Source organism: Melopsittacus undulatus, chromosome 5 (assembly GCF_012275295.1).
Source record: "Melopsittacus undulatus isolate bMelUnd1 chromosome 5, bMelUnd1.mat.Z, whole genome shotgun sequence".
In the NCBI taxonomy this organism is placed as follows: domain Eukaryota; kingdom Metazoa; phylum Chordata; class Aves; order Psittaciformes; family Psittaculidae; genus Melopsittacus; species Melopsittacus undulatus.
This window is the reverse complement of record NC_047531.1, coordinates 14,630,623-14,650,649: the sequence shown is the minus strand read 5'-3', so window position 1 is coordinate 14,650,649 and position 20,027 is coordinate 14,630,623. Positions and strand designations below refer to the sequence as shown.

General features: G+C 37.1%; 1 protein-coding gene across 2 annotated transcripts in view; it reads left to right on the top strand.

Annotated features, from left to right (window-relative positions):
- Nucleotides 1–19,521, top strand: part of SAMTOR (S-adenosylmethionine sensor upstream of mTORC1) — a 36,711-nt gene extending 17,190 nt beyond the window's left edge. For both annotated transcript variants that reach the window (XM_034063269.1, XM_034063270.1), the window contains exons 3-5: nt 4,846–5,019; nt 12,379–12,493; nt 16,224–19,521. In XM_034063269.1, coding sequence (XP_033919160.1) covers nt 4,846–5,019; nt 12,379–12,493; nt 16,224–16,853 — 919 coding nt within the window. In that variant the 3' untranslated portion in view covers nt 16,854–19,521. The remainder of the gene's footprint in view (nt 1–4,845; nt 5,020–12,378; nt 12,494–16,223) is intronic.
- The last annotated feature ends 506 nt before the right edge of the window (nt 19,522–20,027 follow it).

Genomic DNA, 20,027 nt, shown 5'->3' with positions numbered 1-20,027 from the left:
GGAAAACATCTCAAAACTAAGGATGAAAAATAAAATGGGAAAAATGTATTGTATACAAAATACTATTGTGATCATAAAAAAATACAATACTTTCAGAAACTTAGTGCTTTCACCTACGCTGAATGCATGATTTCCTTAACCTGAAGCTGGGTGTACATGACAATCACAAAATATTTTCCAGTCCAGAGGAAAGCTGTATGTACAAGGGCATTTGAGAATTCTCCCTTCCTTGGTTTTCTTTGGAAGTTGGGGAGGGTTGGAGGTGGAGGGTGGGAAATAGGTCACTAAACTTGTAGAAGAGTTTACACCACTTTTTTTTTCAGACCAGCAGCCCTCTCTGTTGACATTAATAAACTTATTCCTCTGAGCGTGGGAGGATGAGAGAAACTTTCGTAGACAGAAACCATGAGAAGTCCAGGCTTTCCTTCAGCTTCAGTGTGTACCCTCACTGAATATCATCTTCAGTATTAGCTTTTGGTTGGTAAATACTGTAAGGAACAGAAATCAAGCTCACCTTTTCCTCATTATAAAGCAGAAGGAAAGAGACTGTGTCAGTTCATAGCATGCGAACTGGCTGCTTGAAACCCTTGAGCACTGATAACAGCTATCAGAAGCTGCTTTTTGCCATGATAAAAGCTGACCACAGCTTTAATTTAGTTGTTCTCATCAAGTAATAATGAATAACTAAACTACTGATTCTTTCATGCCTTGTGAATTTCATATGGCAATTCCCCCATCACTATTATTTTTTTGTCATTATATGGTCTATTGAAACCCCTGGTTTTGGTGACAGTTCAAAAACAAATCTTCTCTTTCATTGCTGGAGAGTATTAACAAATTAAAATGTATTCACATTGGCTTTTAGTGAAACTTCTATACATGTGCAGTCCAAATGGTGGAGCAGGGGGGTCAGCTTGAACAGGTTTTTTACCATTTGAGGTTTGAAGTATGGAAAACGAGTTTCACAGAGGAAATACCTAGATAATTTTATTATATTCTTAAAGACAAGACACAAAGTGGACACTTCAGCTGTCTCTCTGCCAGCAGACTTCAATGGTTTAGACTTGAAATGTTTATTTCGTGGTTTGTGTAAACTGTAGTAAGTGTTAGGTCAGGTAGCATTTACATTGCACAATTCTTCACAAACAAGTATGTAATTGTAGAGTGAATGTTGTGTCATCAAAGACTTAGCACTTAAATGTCAGTTAAAAATGGAGACTGTAGTTCTCAGTATTATAAAATAGCCTCCTTAATTTTATTTTTCTTTGTAGATGATTAACAGATGCTCTTGTTCATTACTTGAGACAGTTGTTAAATGTAGAGTCTTATATAGCTGCATACTCAAAACCACAGTGTGATCAGTGATAGCTTTTAATGGTTGTGAAGTTAAATATGTGGCTACATGAACATGTTCCCATGGGGTAAACTATGGAGTGTATTACGTCTGGTTAGATACTGTGCAATGACTGCCCACGTGCTCACTTGTTATGTCACGTAGGTGTAGGGTCTGCTTCCACGAGGGGAGTTCACAGACAGCTCCTCCGAGGCCTTGGGAGCCAAATGGGCAACATGTAGTAATCCTGCCAGAATCATTCTTACTTCAGAAAGATGTGAAATGGAGATAACCCTTAGTGGCTATGAAGTGGTGTTGCCTGGGTTTTTTTTGTTTGAATGGGTGGATTTGGTATTTTTTTGTTTCCTTGTGGTACTGCACAGGTATGCAGACTGGGATCTGAATGTGAAGAATTTTATCAGAATAGCCTTCCTGTAGTTCTGGCCCCTCTCTCCACCAACAAAAACACAGGAGTAGAAAATTCTTCTCTTGATGGTTGGTTTTGACAGTGTCTAATGTGCAGATAAGGAAGGTCAGTGAAAAATACAGAATTATGAGAATTCGGAGGACATGATAGACAAGTGTAGAAGGATGACGAAAATACTGATTTACACCATTAACAATGAGGAAGAAATGTCTCATCAGTGACAAGAGGAACTTGTACTATACAGGTAGATGGTTCTCCTGTGCAACAGCTCATTAAGTGTTAAGCTGGGCAACGTACCAGCTTCTAGTGAGTTAAAAAGGCTGATAACATCAAAAGTCAAGGAGAAAAAACAATACATTCTTCAGAGGCTGTGAACTTTTTAATGTGTTCTGACTTACACAGCAGGTTCAATGCCAGTACAACACTATTTAAACTGCAATTGATTCTGAATGTTTTAAGAAATTTAATGAGAAAAAAGGCTCGGAATAAAAATTAAGAGACTGCAAGATGCTAGCCAAGTATGAAGGTGGCTGATAAAGGGTGAGGAAAAAGATTTTTTTCCCTGAGTTTGATTTCTTTGACTAAATGACACGCAGAACTAGAGAGTTCTAAATTTATCATCAGCTTATAAACAAATAATAGAACGTAGTGTAAAGTACACTTCTATTAGCATGCCAGCAATAATTCAGAGTTTTTTCAAGGGTTCTCTTTTGTTTACTGATGTTCTTAATCTCTTTCCAGCTAAGTTAAATGACTGGCTCCTTCTATTTAATTTTGTTAATTTTAGACTTGCCTTTCCATAGGTGCAATCTCTAATGGATGGAGGTGGTATGGTTTCACAGTCTATGTATCTGGGATTATTGCAGTCTGGACTGCTATTCATGCTTCTGCATGTGATCTTGCTCTGTACTGCTAAGATGTGGATTTTATTTCTTTACTACACCTAGATTCTCTTTGGTCTGAAAACAGCTTTGGTTACTGAGGAACTGGAACTGTAAACTTGTTGATTATAAATAAAATGTTTACTGAGTTTATTTCTCATATAGCTGTGTTCTCTACTTCAGGTTACTGTCTGCATTTTAGGCTTTTTATATAGTGCAAGAATGCCTAGGGCGGGCTTGAGCAAGTAAAACTTGCTTATGCTTTGTTTTTAAACAGAGGTCGGTTTTGAACTTTGGATGCTATAAGCATGTCAGCACAGGAATGTGTGCAGGATAAGAATTCCCCCCTCCTATGGCAAGAATTAGTAACTTGGACATAATGTGCTACTGTAATTATAAATTTACTAACTCAAGGTGGTCATTTCCTCCCATCTTGGTGTAAAGTGACTTGTGTCTGAACCTGTTCGATTGTGTAAGTTTACCTTTAAGAAACTCCAATTATTTTTTTATTTTTTAATTTCCCCCCCCTTCACATCTTAAATGGTGGAGAGACTGAATGTATTTGGGGCTTATAATATCACCAACCCTTAGATAAGGCCTGTTTATTCCAAGTCCTTGTCTCTCTTTGTGATTTAAATGCAGCATTAAACTAACATGTCCTTTCCTCTGATGTGAAATACTGTGTTACTTGACCCTGCTTTATATAAGGTGTTATTAAACTTACACTTGAATTTGTGTTTTCTGGAATGTTTCCTTCAAACCTCTGCAGCTTTATTAGAGGAAAATTGAATAAATTTCAAGAAAGCCTCCTAAAAATGGGTTGTTAAAGAACATCATTCAAACAAGTACTATTTCTGTTAAACTTGCTGTGCAAATACTTAGCTGGCCCATCTAATTAAAAATACTGCTTTATGCAGGGTGAGTCAGGCTTTTTAATTTCACAGCAACAAATTGTTTCCAATTCTATTTCTATTTTGTGGACAAAATTCAGTTATTCTCAAACATAATGCTTGCTTCTCATACACTGATGCTGACAACTTGTTGAAGTATGCAGGTGCGGTTTAACATTTTCTGTAACATTAATTCTTTTAAACTAGTTAACATTTCTGTTCAAGTCTTAACCAGGTTATTTTGTTCGGGTTCCTATTAGCAAAATAATTGAGTGTGGATGGGGGAGGTTGGGAATTGAAAACTAAAGTAAGTCTTCCACAAAAATACATCTGTGGATACATGTTACTTAAAGAAAAAACACCTCAGGCAAACTTAATAAAAATTAAAAACTGGTGTAAGTTAGCCCATAAGCCTGGATTATGTTTCTTTCTCCCCACATTTCATGCCTTGCAAGACATGGATGTTTCAAAGCCCTGTGTTAGAGGAGCTAGTTAATAGCTCTGCACCTTAGTGGAGAATTACAGTGCTCAGGTGACAGCTGAAGTTTACCTTCTGGTGATCATAGAATCATAGAATAGGTAGGGCTGGAAAGGACCTCAAGATCATCTAGTTCCAACCCCCCCTGCCATGGGCAGGGACACCTCACACTAAATCATATCACCCAAGGCTTCATCCAACCTGGTCTTGAACACTGCCAGGGATGGAGCATTCACTACCTCCCTGGGCAACCCATTCCAGTACCTCACCACCCTTACAGGAAAGAATTTCTTCCTTAGATCCAGTCTAAACCTCTGCTGTTTAAGTTTCAACCTGTTACCCCTTGTCCTGTCACTACAGTCCCTAATGAAGAGTCCCTCCCCAGCATCCCTGTAGGTCCCCTTCAGATACTGGAAGGCTGCTATGAGGTCTCCACGCAGCCTTCTCTTCTCCAGGCTAAACAGCCCCAACTTTCTCAGCCTGTCTTCATATGAAAGGTGCTCCAGTCCCCTGATCATCCTCGTGGCCCTCCTCTGGCTGATGTTCTGACAAGACTTATGCTGTCTTACTCTAAAAATCTATCCAGATAAAACGATTTTGAATCAACTGTAACTTATGGCCTAATTTTTGGAAATAAAACACCACTTGACTTCAGGTGTCTTTGGGTGTATCGCATCTGTCCTAAAGCTGATTTAGCAAAGTTGCAGCAAAATCCAGATTTGCTTATAAGCTGGCAGCGCTTGTATATCTTAATCCTGTGTGTTGTGTCTTATCTCTAGCAATGACCAAAAATAGCATCCTGTTTTTCTGGGGAATTGTTCTTTTTGTCTTTTCAGTGTATGCAGAGAATATTTTCAGAACGGTGGGAAAAGAAAAGCACTTGAGAAAGATGAAAAAAGAGCACTTCTTGCTTCTAAGACCACTCCAGCTTTAAGTGTCCCCCAGGCTCCCAAGATCGAAGATCCCTTGCCGAACTCTGGCTTGACAAATCATGAAGCTGTAACAGAAGAGTAAGTTTACTTGTTTTCGGACTGGTTTTCTCTCTCTTTGTGTGATAGTACTTACTTGGGCATTTTTTCCCTGTAACATATTAGGTCAGTCTGATGTATTTTTAATAGTTAAGAAAGGGCATTTTCATGTGAATATATAAATTTTACAAAAAAATTATTTATGTTGTAGTATATTTTGGTAGATGCCATAAAAAAAATTGCTTGAGAATGACTACTTAGTCATCTTCATGTAAGTGTTAGAGCAATTTAACTTTTGCATGTTATTGGTGTGCAATGCAATTTATGTAAAACCTTGAGGTGAAATAAGGGAGATGTTAATTAAGTTAGAATCTAATGGCTGTTCAGCACTGTTGAAAAGTCAATTGCTTATGTAAGTACTAAGTGCCATATGTAAATATCAAAGTACTTAAAACTTTCCTTTCATAAATGCAGAGAAACTCTTCCAATATTACACTTCAAAAGCAATTTTGAATTATAACCCTTAATTTTAAATGTGCTAGCTTTCTGATGACTGGCTTTGTGGAAGTTGTAGTATCCTTGAGGTATTTTCCTAACAACAGTTTTAATTTTTTGACCTTCACTCAAGTAGGAATTTTATTTTTGGCATTCAGGAGTAGCTTTATTATTTCAGTTACAGTCTCACCCTCTGTTTTTCCTGCATGGGTCATGTTTGTGGCTATTCAGGTGTGGTGGAAGAAACAATAATATTTTGCAAATATAGTGGAAAAATGAATGCATAAGCATATTCTCATTAAATGTTACACTTAGGACTCGTTTCATGTCCTTGCAACTGCCTGCAGAAGTGGTGTTTCTGTTCTGAGAAGATCTTTTTCTCATTATTGCAACACAGCTGCTGTGATCAGCACTTTAAGTTAGATATAGTATTAGTGAGGAAAGAAATGAGCACATTACTAATGTTATGAGCAGATGTGTCAATCCTTATGAGCTAATATCTTTTGCAGTTTCTTGTGTTTGTAAAGTAATTTGCAAAAGGCATTGAGATTCCAAATGCCCATGTGTTTGAATAGCTGCATGAAAAATGAAAACATTTTCCCTGTTCTTGTCCTATTATAACAAGACAAAATAGATGCTTCTGAAATGAAGATAGCAGCTTCACATAAGCTGACTTCCTCCACAGACTCCTCTTTTTACTGCTCATTTTGCTAAATCAGCCTCAAAATGAATACCTGTTTTTAATGAGAACTGCCAGGCACTTTCACACAAAAGTATGATAAGATACTAATACTTTATAATCTCAGTAATGCTGGCATTTGTTAACACATAATTTTAGCATTACTGTAAATAGCAGTTGGTTAAAACATATTTGTTTAAATCAATAGGTTTGATAATCATATGCTACTTAAAGTTGATTTGTCTTCCACTGGGAGGCCTTGTCGTGATAAAGCATTAGCCTTCTCTTTGCCTGTGCTCCATTGTCATACTTTATAATAGCTTTGAGGAGCTAACTTCACAAGTGTCTTCTTGCCCCCCGTAGCTTGTAGGCTTACCTTTGGTTCTGACTAGTGGGTCTAGAAAGTAGTTAATAGAGAAGTTTTTATTAATTAATTTTAAAAGTACTTGTTAATTGTTAATATAGTGATTATGGGTTTTTTTTTATCTTTGTTCTGAAACTGTCAAAATACATACATCCATAAAAACATACCTGGCAAAGGCAAGTTTCATGTTATCAGAGTAAGCAACAGATGACAGTAAGGTTTTTAGTAGATGTACAGGCCTTAAAGCAACAAGGCATAGCTGTTCTGTGAAGCTGCCCAGCGTGAAAATTCAATTTCTTCCTCTATGCCTTAGAAGAAATTACAGAGTTTATAAGAATGAAAATGGACTGTGTATTATGCAAAGCATACTTTCCTCCTAAATGCTTTTCTACCATGTCTGATCAATTACTGAAGTCTGAATCTCACTGAGGTCTTTGTACAAGGGGTATGGGGGAACTTCTTCCCACACATGCACGTGTTCATATTCTGTCACTCCATTCTGGTCATATAACACTATTGTCTATATGTATGGCTAAGCCTGTGACTTTGGTTTGCTCTAGGTAAGTGTAAAAACGGTAATTTTGTTCTTCATATATATATAATCCTTTCTCAAGTAGTATTTAAACCAAGTTCCTTCTGTAGGACCTCTTTCTGATCCTGCCTTTACTGGGAAACTTGTGGAGAGACTGTACTTTGCTTGTTAAGTAGCAAAGCAGGCTTAAGAGTAAAAAGTTCCATGGGTAATAGAAAAGATGCTGGGAGATGTGGAGAAGAGCTCAGCCAGCTCTTAAAGGTGAGAGAAGGAAACATCATAGGAGCCAGAAATGCAAAGTTTACTGCAGCTCAGTCACTCGGCTACTCTGATGAACCCATTTCCAGTTGCTCATGTTGCTCACTTCTTTGCCACATTAAAACTGGTGAATTGCACAGCAATAACTAATGCAAACAGTTATTTTTTACTTTCATCTATATGAAAAATAATGTATTTTCTGCAGTACCTCCTTCCACCTCATAATGAGTACTTATGTCTCTGATATTACAACTGCACCTGTTATGAAGCTGGACATCAAAGTGTTTGAGTCTTGCAAGATGAAACTGGTTGTTATCTGCTCTTTAACGGTTCCTCCCTTCAATAAATCAGTTCCCTCTTTGTTCTCTTTTTGAGTATTTTCTTTTGCCAACAAATTAGGCAGTCTTGCTTTTTATCCTTGATGGTAAAAATCACAGACTGTTTGTATGGATTCTTCTCAGGTCCTAGTTTGACTGTCTGTTAAGGTACAACCTGTTATTCCTTCTTTTGTAAGTATCCCAGGAATGTAGAGTTTCTCTTTGGGTGTGAGGCACACCAGTGTTGCCGCTCTAGACCAGATGTATAGCTTTATTCTGCCATTCTGACAGCAGCATAAGGCTTCTGAAATTTCTTCCCCCTCATGTCCTTGATAAATAATAGTAATTTAAAACTGTGAACTAGGAGATCAGCACTTAAAGTGATTAATTTCAGAGATAGTTACTTTCCTCATGGTCATACCACTGCTCTACTTCTGTCTACTTCAAAGAGGAAATGTCATTTTACTTGTACAACACCTGATTGAATAGTGGATACATTTTTAAGGGGGCTAATAATAAGGAGCTGTAGTCCATTTAATAAAGTTGTTGAAATAAACAAGTGGGGGATATATTTAAAAAGCAGTCATTCCCTGGAAGTGTTCAAAAAACCCATGTAGATGAGGTCCCAACACGGTTTAGTGGTGGACTTGGCAATCCTGGAGTAATGGTTGAGCTTGATGATCTTAAAGGTCTTTTCCAATCTAGTTGATTCTGTTATTCTGTTTCCCAGGTTATGTACACTTCTTTACCAGTTCCTGATCTTTAACTATTCATATTTTTGTTTTTCTACCTGTACACTAATGCATTGAAGGATTATGGATCAAGATGTGCCTGGAGATTGCCTACAGTGACAAAGTACTTCCCTTGCTTTTAATGTTCCTTTGGCTGAAAATCATTAAGAAACAGGGCATTGAAGGGTGATTATTAGTGAATTCAGCAAGACTGTATTTCTAACAAAGTCACTGGCTCACTGGGTGAGTGATTGTCACCTAAATTACAGCTTCAAAACTATTTCAAGCACCTTAACTAGGCTCCTGTTCCTACTGGCTGGTAACTGGCAGCCTAAGGGCTGCTACTAAGCGATTCATCACACCCGTGCTCTGAGAGGTGGCAAAACCTTACAAACAAGAGGAAGTCAAGACACGAGTGAGAATGTGAATCTCTGCTACTTTTATGATTTCAAAGTCTGTTTACATTGAATTTGGATTACAGGGCTCCTTGGATGTGACACACCTATCAAAGTGAATTTGTTCTCCATTAGTGTAGAAGAGAGTTTCTGGCTTCTGCTCAGCTTGGAACCCAGAGTTGCAACTTTCCAGAAGTGTGTCCAATGCTGTAGTAGTCTGAAGTATTGTCTCCTTTCACCCAGTGAAAAAATAACAGTGCAGACAAGAATGCAGGTTGTGTAAGAGAGGAAGACAGAATACATCACAGTGATTTTTCACTTTACTGTAGGTGAGGAGGGCTCTCATGGAGATTTGAGTGTTCTGGGTTATATTGCTTAATTTCTACAGGTATTTCATCAAATACTTTAAATGGAAAATGTTTTTAAATGGAAATCACTGAAGGCTGTCACTCTCATATGAGGTTTTCTCTGCACTGTAGAGTCACGTTCTCTGTTCTTGTGTTTCATGTGTCTTCTATTGATTTGCCATTGGACTCTTACATAGAACACAAGTGTACATACAGGCATACATTTTTGTATTCTAATGAGCGAGAATCTACCATCAGTGTCTCCATTTGCTGGACAAGGAGACATGCTGGTCCAGGAAACCTCATTCTAACCTTATGTTAAAAAAGACGCTGCTTGACTTCAGCCTGTGTTTGTGATTTATGGCCACTAGGATCTGAATGGTCCCTCTGCAGCATTTAAAATTCCTGTTGTACAGATTACATTGTGATTGGCATCCAAGCTGTGGGAAAAATTGTCACTATCATCTTCGTTCTGAAATCCTGCTCAGGACTGAGTGACTTCCAGGGCAGCTTGGTAATGTGTGCATTTTAACATAGGGTTAATTGTTGCATTTGCCTTGGTGATGCTGGTATTTTGACAGAACTATCCCCTGGATATCTTCTGTTCTGTGTAGAAGTAAAATCCCTTAACTTGGCATTTATTCTGCCAAATGCAACCAGAAATCCTCTCTCATTTTTTCACCATCCTCTCTGTGGTAGATCACTGGGAGTTCAGGAGCCCAGATCTATTTATGCTGCTTAAAGATACTGCAGAAAATTGTATTCCTTACTGTTTTGTTGTTGCTATGAGTACATCCATGGGTTTGTTGGGCTCCATTAGCCCTGCAGATCTGCTTCTGACAGTTTTTGTAGTTATCTGTCTCTCGAGGGCTGAATCTTTCCCAGAAAGATGACAAATGATATTTTGGAGATGCCAATTGGAACTGGCTACAGACACTTGAAACAAAAAGCAGCATTTGCTTGCTGGATAGTTACCATGCTCCTCCCTGTAAGTTCCCTGTGAATGTGATGAGTTTGTGTTTGTTTGCCTCCATTAATGGATTTTGGGTATTCTAAGATCTTAGAAATAGTGATGGAAATTTTTAGATGCAGCTCTGTAAATGATCCAGTAGAAAGAGCTCAAACTGTTGAGTGCTAGTGGTGCTGTGTTTTTGCTTGGGTTTCTTTTTATGTGGATGCATTCATTATGTGGATGCATTCATCAAGTTGTGTTCTAAAGAATAGGCAGATGCAAAGTCTGTACTAGTGGGCTAGAACAGAATAGTTTAACTCTTAATGTTTTGCTGAAGTTGCAAAAAAAGGTTAACAGCAGGGGCCTCCATATTCAGAGTGTAAGGAAAATAACTAAACTTGTTTGAATGTAGGATGTATTCAACAGCTGAGTCCTGGGTATTAGTGATAACTGAGTACAACATTCTAATTCTTTGTAAGAGGGGCAGCAATCAGGTTAGCCACATGAAATGCCAGGAAGAGGTGAAACTTTTAAATGACAAGATAGCTGACTGCCAGTACTTCTGTACAGGTGCATTGATCTTACCTGACGCTATGTGCCATACACTGGTAACTGCCTTACCATGAGGAAAATACTGAAGGTTGCAAACTTGACCACAAATGTTCCTCCTGGCATTGGTCAAGGAGACTGTCCTTTGGAAGAATGCTTTCAGAGGCAAAGCAGCAGTCTCTAACTGCAAAAGCTGCAGGCAACATTTTTTCTTTTTTTTTTTTTTTTTTTTTACATTATACATTTAACTGAAAAGAGCAGTGATGTTTTTATTTCAGATTGGGTTTGCAGTTGGTCAATGATGTCACAGCTTCCCAAGAAAGGCAAGTCCAGTCTCTAGTGTATTCTCTGCTGTAGTATAATGGGAGCTTCAACCAGACAGTACAAGAATGTCCTCTCTTTGTTTCTTCAGTCTGCTGTTTTCTTTCTGATCTCCCACTCCTCCAGGATATCTTTTTACCCCCAGAAAGTTTTGGAATCTGTTTGAGCAGATGATGGGCCAGTTATTCTGTGTGGGGTTTTTTTAGTGGTGGTGTTTGGCTTTGTTTTTTCATTTTTCTATGACATCTTGGAAGAATATATATGTGCATCTCTGTATTCTGGAACTAGTGTCCTCAGTAGTCTGTCAGCTGCCTGCTGTCAGTCCAAGCAGTAAGTCATGATTTCTCGTTACTTTCTCCTTGTGTCCTGGGTTCACCCTGCCCTCCCCCCTCTCCTCCTTGTTTGGTAGCATAGGTAAGTATTTAGCATTACAGCCATTGGTCTTATCTATAATTTCACCTTGAGTTGTAGGGTTCTCACACAGTGACAGATAAGAATATAGATTTTTGGCTTACTAAAATGTTCACCAGAATTCTTATGGGACGAATCTTCATTTGTGAGTACTTCAGTAATACTCTGATTAGGACTCTCCTAAGCCAGACAGCTATTTTCGCTTGCTTCTAATTAAAAAGCTTTTGGATACTGCAAAAGAAAACTGATTGCCTGGCATGGAGTAGGTTGGGGGACTTTTTTTATTTGGTTGTTTATTTTTTTCCCCAAGTAGTTTTCAGGGATTACTTTAATTCATTTAGATGCTTAGTATATAATAACTTCCCTACAACCTGAGCAGCGAGGTTTTTAAGTTTGTGGCTGTGTGCGGACTGATCTAACTCTTTTACAGCATCCATTGAAAACAGAATTGGAGTGAACCTCCAGCAGTCATCCATTTAAAAACTTAGTTAACATGAAGCAAATTGAATATTTATTTTTTTTTCAGGGAATAACTAAATGTTTTAGGGTTTGTTTTGTTTACCTTGGAATACTGTTATGTGTTCTCTTGTCTTTATTAAACAAATTGTGGCACTTAACTTCACATGCCCTTTAAAATGGGACTGACAAGTAGGTATGTCATAATGTTACCAGTTTCTCTTTTAAACTCATGAAATTTTAAGTGACTTATATGACTTCAACACCAATAAATACTGCAAAAAGGCAAGTAGAAAACACAAAGCCATAAAGTCTGTCTAGTGGGCACACAAGTTGCCATTTTAGTTTCTTACTACAAGTATACAAGTTAATAGTAATACAGCTGCTCTGAACAGAACTCTTCAAGACCATTGGCTTTACTGGTGGAGCTTGGCTTTTTAGGTATCTCAGCAGTTCAAGTAAGGCATTCACTTCTGTTAGTCATTACAGTGGTGTTCTGTGAGAAATTTTTTTGCATTAGTTATCTGAAACTGTAGTTCAGAATATAGCTTCAGAAATAACACTTGATAAAACTGAGTTCTTGTTGCTTTTTAGATTGCTCCACTCCTTGGGGAAGATCAGGTTACTTGACGTTGGTAGCTGCTTTAATCCATTTCTGAAGTTTGAAGAATTTCTAACAGTTGGTATCGATATTGTTCCAGCTGTTGAGGTATGTAACAGTTGCTGAGTTTATATTAAGTTTGATTCTTAGATATCTCAGAATTCTTCAAAATGACTGTAAAACAAAGTATGTTTAACACTTAAGTATGCATCCTAAATATCTGTGCTTTTAATAGGAACTGTGGCCCTCCTACTACATCCTTTCCTGTGAATAGGGTGTAAACTGTAGTTGTGGTTTGATTTAAAAATCTGGGTTTGTTTTCTTTTTTTTTTCCCCCCGAGAGTTATGCCTTTACAATGCAGTTGTGAATCTTAAAATTGGAACTTTTTAGTAGCCGTCTTTTAATAGTATTTCACATATGTCTATGCAACTTATAAGGTGTAAATAAAAATTGAGTAGGCTTATGTTTAGGCATGAACCTCCCAAGAAGTTCCATTTGCTGACAGAAGGAAATGATCAGTGACTACACTTGATGAGTTTTTCTGGGAAGCTTTAGTAACCAGTAGTGCACTGTAATGGGGCTTTTCTGTTTGTTGCTAGAAATATTATTGAACTAGTGTAATCCTAAGGACAAATTTATTGTCACTTTAGGGGTAAATTCAGTTTCTTTAGGAAGTAATTCTGCTGTAAACTTATGTTCTTTCTTTTGCTCTTGACCCAACTTATGTGAGTCATAATAGTGTTTAGCAACCAAGCAAAATGACAGTGTTATGAAAATGAGAAGATAGAAATAAATTTCTGACAGAAAAAACCTTGACCATTCAGACCTTCACCACTTACAGTTTAAAATCAGGCTCTATTAAAAACAGTGGCCTAAGTTGACCCTCTTCAGAGGTGGAGAGGTGAGAATTGTACAAATACAGTAACACAGTTAACTAGAAAGTAGCATTGTCTTATTTGCTGCAGTGTGGTTTACATCCTAAATGCGTGGTATTTTGTTGTGGCTACCAGGTGTAGTCCACTAACATGTAATTTATCCTTTTGTGTATGTGCTTAGAGTTAATGAAAGATCTTCTTGGAAAAAAAAGTAATCTAAGTCTGATAGATGGCCTTTTAAAGCAATTCAGTGTTTGTTTCATCTAAAACACAAACTTTGAGTGGTTTCCATCTTGCCTAATTTGAAGAATAGGCACCAGCTGCCCAAGCACAATTTCACAAATACTTAAGAGACTGTAGGACACCTGCATCTAGGTTTTGGGCAAGACAAAGGATGCAAAGGAGACAGATGCAACTGAAGTGGCAGCCTATGGCACCTAAAATGGTAATATGTAGCAAGTAAATTTCCAGTTAAGATATACAGTGTATCTACATCTGGGGTTCTAAGTTCCAGTAGCAGTCAGTGAGGATCTATTAAAAAATAGTCGGGGTGAAACCTAAACATCTGCTGTTTCATGGTGAGATGAATTGTGTTCTGACCTCATGGGCTGTATTGCCTAGCTCACCAGTGACTACAATGGGAGTCTAGGCACCTGAAGTCACAGGAGCTGAATCTAAGCATTAATTTTTGGGTATGCATAGTACATACTTTGCTATGTAGGCTATTGTGCTGTTTTCATAAGAAAATTACTTTTGTTTTCATGAAAATCAATTTAAATGTAGAGTGACCAAAGCAATTATTGTAAGAGTTCCAGAAAGGTCACTTCTGTAGAGGAATATGAGTAATCCAGGCCAGACAAAAGGAGAGGAAACTGAGACCAGGGTAAACAGAACAGGTTTCTTCTTGACCTAGTGTTTTTGTTGGCGATTCCCTCTAACATTCTGCTCATAACACAGATATTCCAGACTGCAATTAGCAATGGTTATTTTCATAGAGAAGTTTAATTTGTCTACATTAAAAACAAAACAAAACCCCACAGCAACAAACAATAATGCAAAAAGAAAAATTGGAACGAAGAGAGAATCTCCACTTTGGGAAAACACAAAATTTCACACTCTTGCAAAGCATGCAGTACTGGAATTGAATATTATAATATACAAGTAGGATTGTATTTTTAAATGTCAGTGGATGCACTGAAATGTGGCTGCTGTTTCAGTGTCCAGGGGGACTTTAACATCAGTTCAAGATTTATGTATGTAGAGTTTAGTAGTCTCCACTTTAGCTGCATTTTTGTCCTAACACTGTTTGCAGAGTCGAGGTTCTGCTTGAAGTACACTTTAGTCCTGAATTTTTTTTTAACATGATTTGTACACAAATGTTTGATTTTTCTGCTACTCACAAATACTTGCAGTCTAAATTGGTTTTTTAACCGTATATGTATAACCTAAAACTTTTAAAGTCTTGCTTCTAAGTGAAGTTAGCATGGTACTCTGACCAATTACTCTTCAAAGCACTTCCTTTTTCTAAAACTTAATAGAGGATATCATGAAATGACTACTGATAATTTCCTGTTCTAAGTATTATAAGCAAGCAGTATATACCCTTGCAGGTATAATGGTTGCAATTAAAATTTATTATAGCCACATAATGCAAGTCTTTCTTGATTTTTGCATATTGGAGGCCAAGATTAAAGCTGCTGAAAAATAAATCACAAATTTTTTTTTTAAACACTTGACTTTTTCTAATTTACTGCATACTCTCAGAGAATGGGATTTCATATAAGCAGGAATAACGTTCTCTTCTACTTGGAAACGATTGTGCTTATCAGTCGCTTTAGAAATGCCTTTACAGTGATGTTCTAGAGAGATCTTTGAATATTTTTTCATAAAATATGCTATAAATATTTTTGTGGTATGAAAATGCAGATTTAAGTCCACCTTTCAGATGTGTTCAACAGAATGTTTTGTGTCTGCTTTCATGTTAACTTACCTGTTGTTTCTGTCATTCCCTGCACATTCTCTAGGCATTAATAACAATTTTTGTTGCTATTGTGTCAAAACTTTACATCTTAATACCATTTTTATGAACTAAGTCAGTACCAGGCTTTGATGAATATAAAGTGTCAAAACTTAAATGTAGTGAAGAGCATACTATTATCTTGATTTTTTTTGAATGCTCTGTGATTAAAGATGTTAAGAACTCACTCTTCTGTATGTTGTATTGTGGTGTCATTTCCCATCTCAGATAACTTGAGCACATGAGTGATCAACAGATGAATTTATAGCCCTTGACTTACTTTGATAATTGCCCAAATGTGTACTGCTACACTTTGCTTTTATAGTAAGGTTAAAACACGAATCTGTATTACTGCTGCCAAGCAGTTTGTGCACTCTAACTTTCTAATGTATATTGCCTTGCCATAGCTTCTTTATTTCTGTACCAGTAAAGAATAACACTTTTTTCCCAAGTGACCCAGCTTGGGAAAACTAAGCTTCTTAGATTCTTTTCAGAGAATTGGTGGAAATACGGAGGTATCGGATTTAGTTTCTAAATACTAATTTCGGGTTTATAAAAACCTGTAAAAGGTTTCTAGCATCTGGAGAAACAAAAGCAGTATAAGCTTATCTGACTTCTTACAGCATTTGTTAGGTAGTTGTTTCGATACTTTGTTCTACTTGAGCTAAATTTCTATTTTATTATTTTAAGTAAGTGCTCTCAAGTAACAAATCTCTAGAAAATTACTGCACATATAAAATTTTGCTTTTGAGTTGTGAAAGCTAGCATTGTCTGTTAAATTGGTATTTTAGATTGTCTCATTTTAACAGTGGGAGGAGTGTTCAATAGGCTTAATATTTCCTCAAGAGAATGGTGAGGTTCTCATTGATTTTTCTGAAAAATCTCTATTGTATTTGCTCTTTAAATTAACCTTTATATTTGTTTGTTTTTTTCTTATTCCATCAGAGCGTATACAAATGTGACTTCTTAAATCTTCAAATTCAGCAACCACTCCAACTGGCACAAGATGCTATAGATGCCTTTCTTAAGCAACTGAAAAACCCTATTGATTCTCTACCTGGAGAACTATTCCATGTCGTTGTTTTCTCACTCCTCCTTTCTTACTTTCCATCACCTTATCAGCGATGGATATGCTGCAAGAAGGCACATGAACTTCTCGTATTAAATGGCTTACTGCTTGTAATAACTCCTGATTCATCTCATCAGAATCGCCGGGCTATGATGATGAAAAGCTGGAAAATTGCCATAGAGTCCTTGGGTTTTAAACGCTTCAAGTATTCCAAGTTTTCTCACATGCACCTGATGGCATTTAGGAAGACTTCCCTGCAAACAACAAGTGACTTAGTTAGCAGGAACTACCCAGGAATGTTGTATATCCCACAGGATTTCAACAGTATAGAGGAGGAGGAGTATTCCAACACTTCCTGCTATGTTCGATCCGATACAGAAGATGAACAACTAGCTTACGGTTTTATGGAGCTACCTGATGCTCCTTATGACTCAGACTCTGGAGAAAGCCAGTCTAGTTCAATTCCTTTCTATGAGCTAGAAGATCCTATATTGCTTCTAAGTTAATGTAGTTGTTGAAAGGCCCTTTCAGTCAAACTCTTGCTTAACTGATTTTGCTATACTAACATGGGCTCAACACACAAAAATGGTTTGCATAAGAAAATGCAAAGGTTTACAGAGTTTGCTATTTTTTTCTACTTTTGAATTTTAAAATTTATTCTTGTATGAAAGTGAAAAAAAAATACAAGTTTTATGCACATGACTCATGTCATAGCATAAATTGCTGTTACTTTCTTTAGATTTGTATCACTAATTCTTTTCCAGAAAGGTACCATTCTTTTCTTTAGTGCTGTGAAGTGTGAATTCTATTTAATTTGTTAAACGTTGTTTCAATATTTTAACCCAATGTGGTTGAGCTTTAGGCGCTGGAGTTGGTGGGCTTCTGAGAAGTATATGTAGGAAGAAATAATTAGCACTTTAACTAAATGTGCAGATAGGTTAAGACACTTGGTTACACATATCCCTTTGTAATTATGGAGCAAAACTTTTTCCCAAAATTTGCTTCACTCTGGGTAGGCCAGAGACAGAGAAACTATAATGTTTGCACATTTAATTTCATTTATTGAGGTAAAGCCAAATCGAGATAACACCCAATACCGGAATATATTAATCCATAGTCATACACACAGTGTAATTTTGTTGCATAAATAGCAGTTACATATAAGATTTCTGTAGAGGTTATCCCCCCCAGAGGAGTATAGTACATCTAGACAATTATGTTTCACTTGAAAGCTGGAATGTGGTTTTGCAGTTTTATGAGTGTACAAGCACAGACATATATCAGTATTTTTCTCCAGTTCTCTTCAAACTGTTTTTTTGGGAGGACAGGGTGGGTTTGTCATGTTTTAAAGTAAATTATTTATGCATTTTAAAAACAAGCAACTCTTTCTTTAGTTGTCCTTATTTGTAGACCTCCCAAGTTATACAGTAACTACAGACCAATTTTGTAAAAAGGAACATAATTATACAGTTTTTCAAGGATACACATATTTGCACAAAGTTGTGTATTCAGGCCACACAAGCGAAGGTAACATAATTTGTTTGCTTATTTGGACCCCAAAATTTTCTGGATAGCTAAATAAAAACTCCATAGCTGTCTGAAAACTGGTCCTTGCTATAAGGAGATGGAACAGAAGTGATTTACATCTATTAGGTTTTTTAACTTGGGTAATAAATCTGTGAGTTTTTGCAGGAAAAAAAATTATATGCAGTGGTAAAACCAGGAGATTCAGTGTTAGCTTAGCTTAGCTTTCCTTCCATCTAAAAATAATGGCCAGAATTTTCAGGTTTGGATGTTAGGCTGTTAAATCTACATGTAAGTGCCTAATAATAAATGATTTGAACTAGGTGCCACATCGGGGTTTTAGACTGACTTCTGCAAAATGGTAGAAAATACTAATATAAGGTTTCAACGGTGGTTGTGGTGAAATGCACCTTGCACTGTATTAACCTACCATGTTGAACTTATCATAGAGAGGTTACCAGATAAACTGAAGTTGTAATGTGGAATTTACAGTGGTTGCTACAAAAGTGAAACTTACTCCTTCTATTGAAGTTTTGCACTGAAAGTGTCATGGTTTGACCTACCTGTTTTGTTTTGGTTTTTTTTTTATACTGCTTCCTACATGAGTCATCCCCCATTGGTCCAGTTTACACTCGAAATGTGATCTGGACGCTAATGCTTTATTCTTTAACATACGCTTTTTGTGTTTCTCTCCTTAAATTTAAAGCATTCCCTAATACCTGATTCAGATTTGTTATTCAATCTGAATGATACCCTTATATACAAACCAAACAATTCTGATGTATTAAAGTTTTGACATACAAGTATTAAGGCTGACCTTTTTTGATTATTTTTTACAGAGAAGACTCCTCTAATGAAATAGACAATGGCTTCAAAATTGTCTCTAAGTCAGTATTTGCATCCAGTGCTTTACCACTTTGTTTATTGTTCAAAGCCTTTCTTCTTTGCAGTTAACCACTGACTCCAGCAGTGCTCCTGTTAAAGCTCAAATGCTGGTGCTATAAATTCAGCTGTTTATGGAAACTTAATTGTGCATACTTCAAAGTGTACCTAACATTTTAGCTGATACTCCTTTTAAAACAAGTTCTGTACCAGCTAACATATATGTTGGCATTGATTAAATTTTGTGATTCATACAAAAAAGTATTTCAGACCAAGATCTATCCCCTCCAAACAGTTACTAATATTTAAAATCTAAGCCTTTTTGACAGGTTGGTGACACCATAGTATTTGTGGTTTAGGGACCTGAAGCTCAAAACAGCTTGGTTTTTTTTGCTGCTCATTCTAAATACCTGAAGGGGGGTGGGTTGGGGGGGTGTGTGTTTAGTTTGGGTTTTTTTTATTTTTACCTTTTTTTACCTTTTTTATTATTTTTTGCGGGGGAAGGGGTAGGTAGAAAGTGGGATTTACATAAATCTTCTATCTCCCTGAACAATAAAGTGGTGATATCAGGAGTTGTTGGATATTTGGCTTTGGTGCAAGAAGAATGTTTCTAGATTATGAAGTATTTGAAAATTATGACTGTGCAAGAGATCTCTTTTTCTTAAGGTGCTGGAGAGGAAAAGGAACATGTGTATTTGCATTTCTGTTGTCTTTATGTCACTACCTTTTGTGAACAAAGCACATTTATTAAAAAATACAAAAACTGAATCCTTTAAAGACTGTTTCTTTGGGGTGGAGATGTCCCTTTTCTTTCCCGTGCAGTTGGCTTTTGCAGAAATCCAGTGAAACAAATGCATAGTTTTCCTTATTGTCATAGAATCATAGAACAGTTAGGGTTGGAAAGGACCTTAAGATCATGTAGTTCCAACCTACCTGCCATGGGCAGGGACACCTCACTCTAAACCATGTCACCCAAGGCTTCATCCAACCTGGCCTTGAACACTGCCAGGGATGGAGCATTCACTACCTCCCTGGGCAACCCATTCCAGTGCCTCACCATCCTTACAGGAAAGAATTTCTTCCTTATATCCAATCTAAAATTCCCCTCTTTAAGTTTCAACCCGTTACCCCTTGTCCTGTCACTATAGTCCCTAATGAAGAGTCCCTCCCCAGCATCCCTGTAGGCCCCCTTCAGATACTGGAAGGCTGCTATGAGGTCTCCACGCAGCCTTCTCTTCTCCAGGCTGAACAGCCCCAACTTTCTCAGCCTCTCT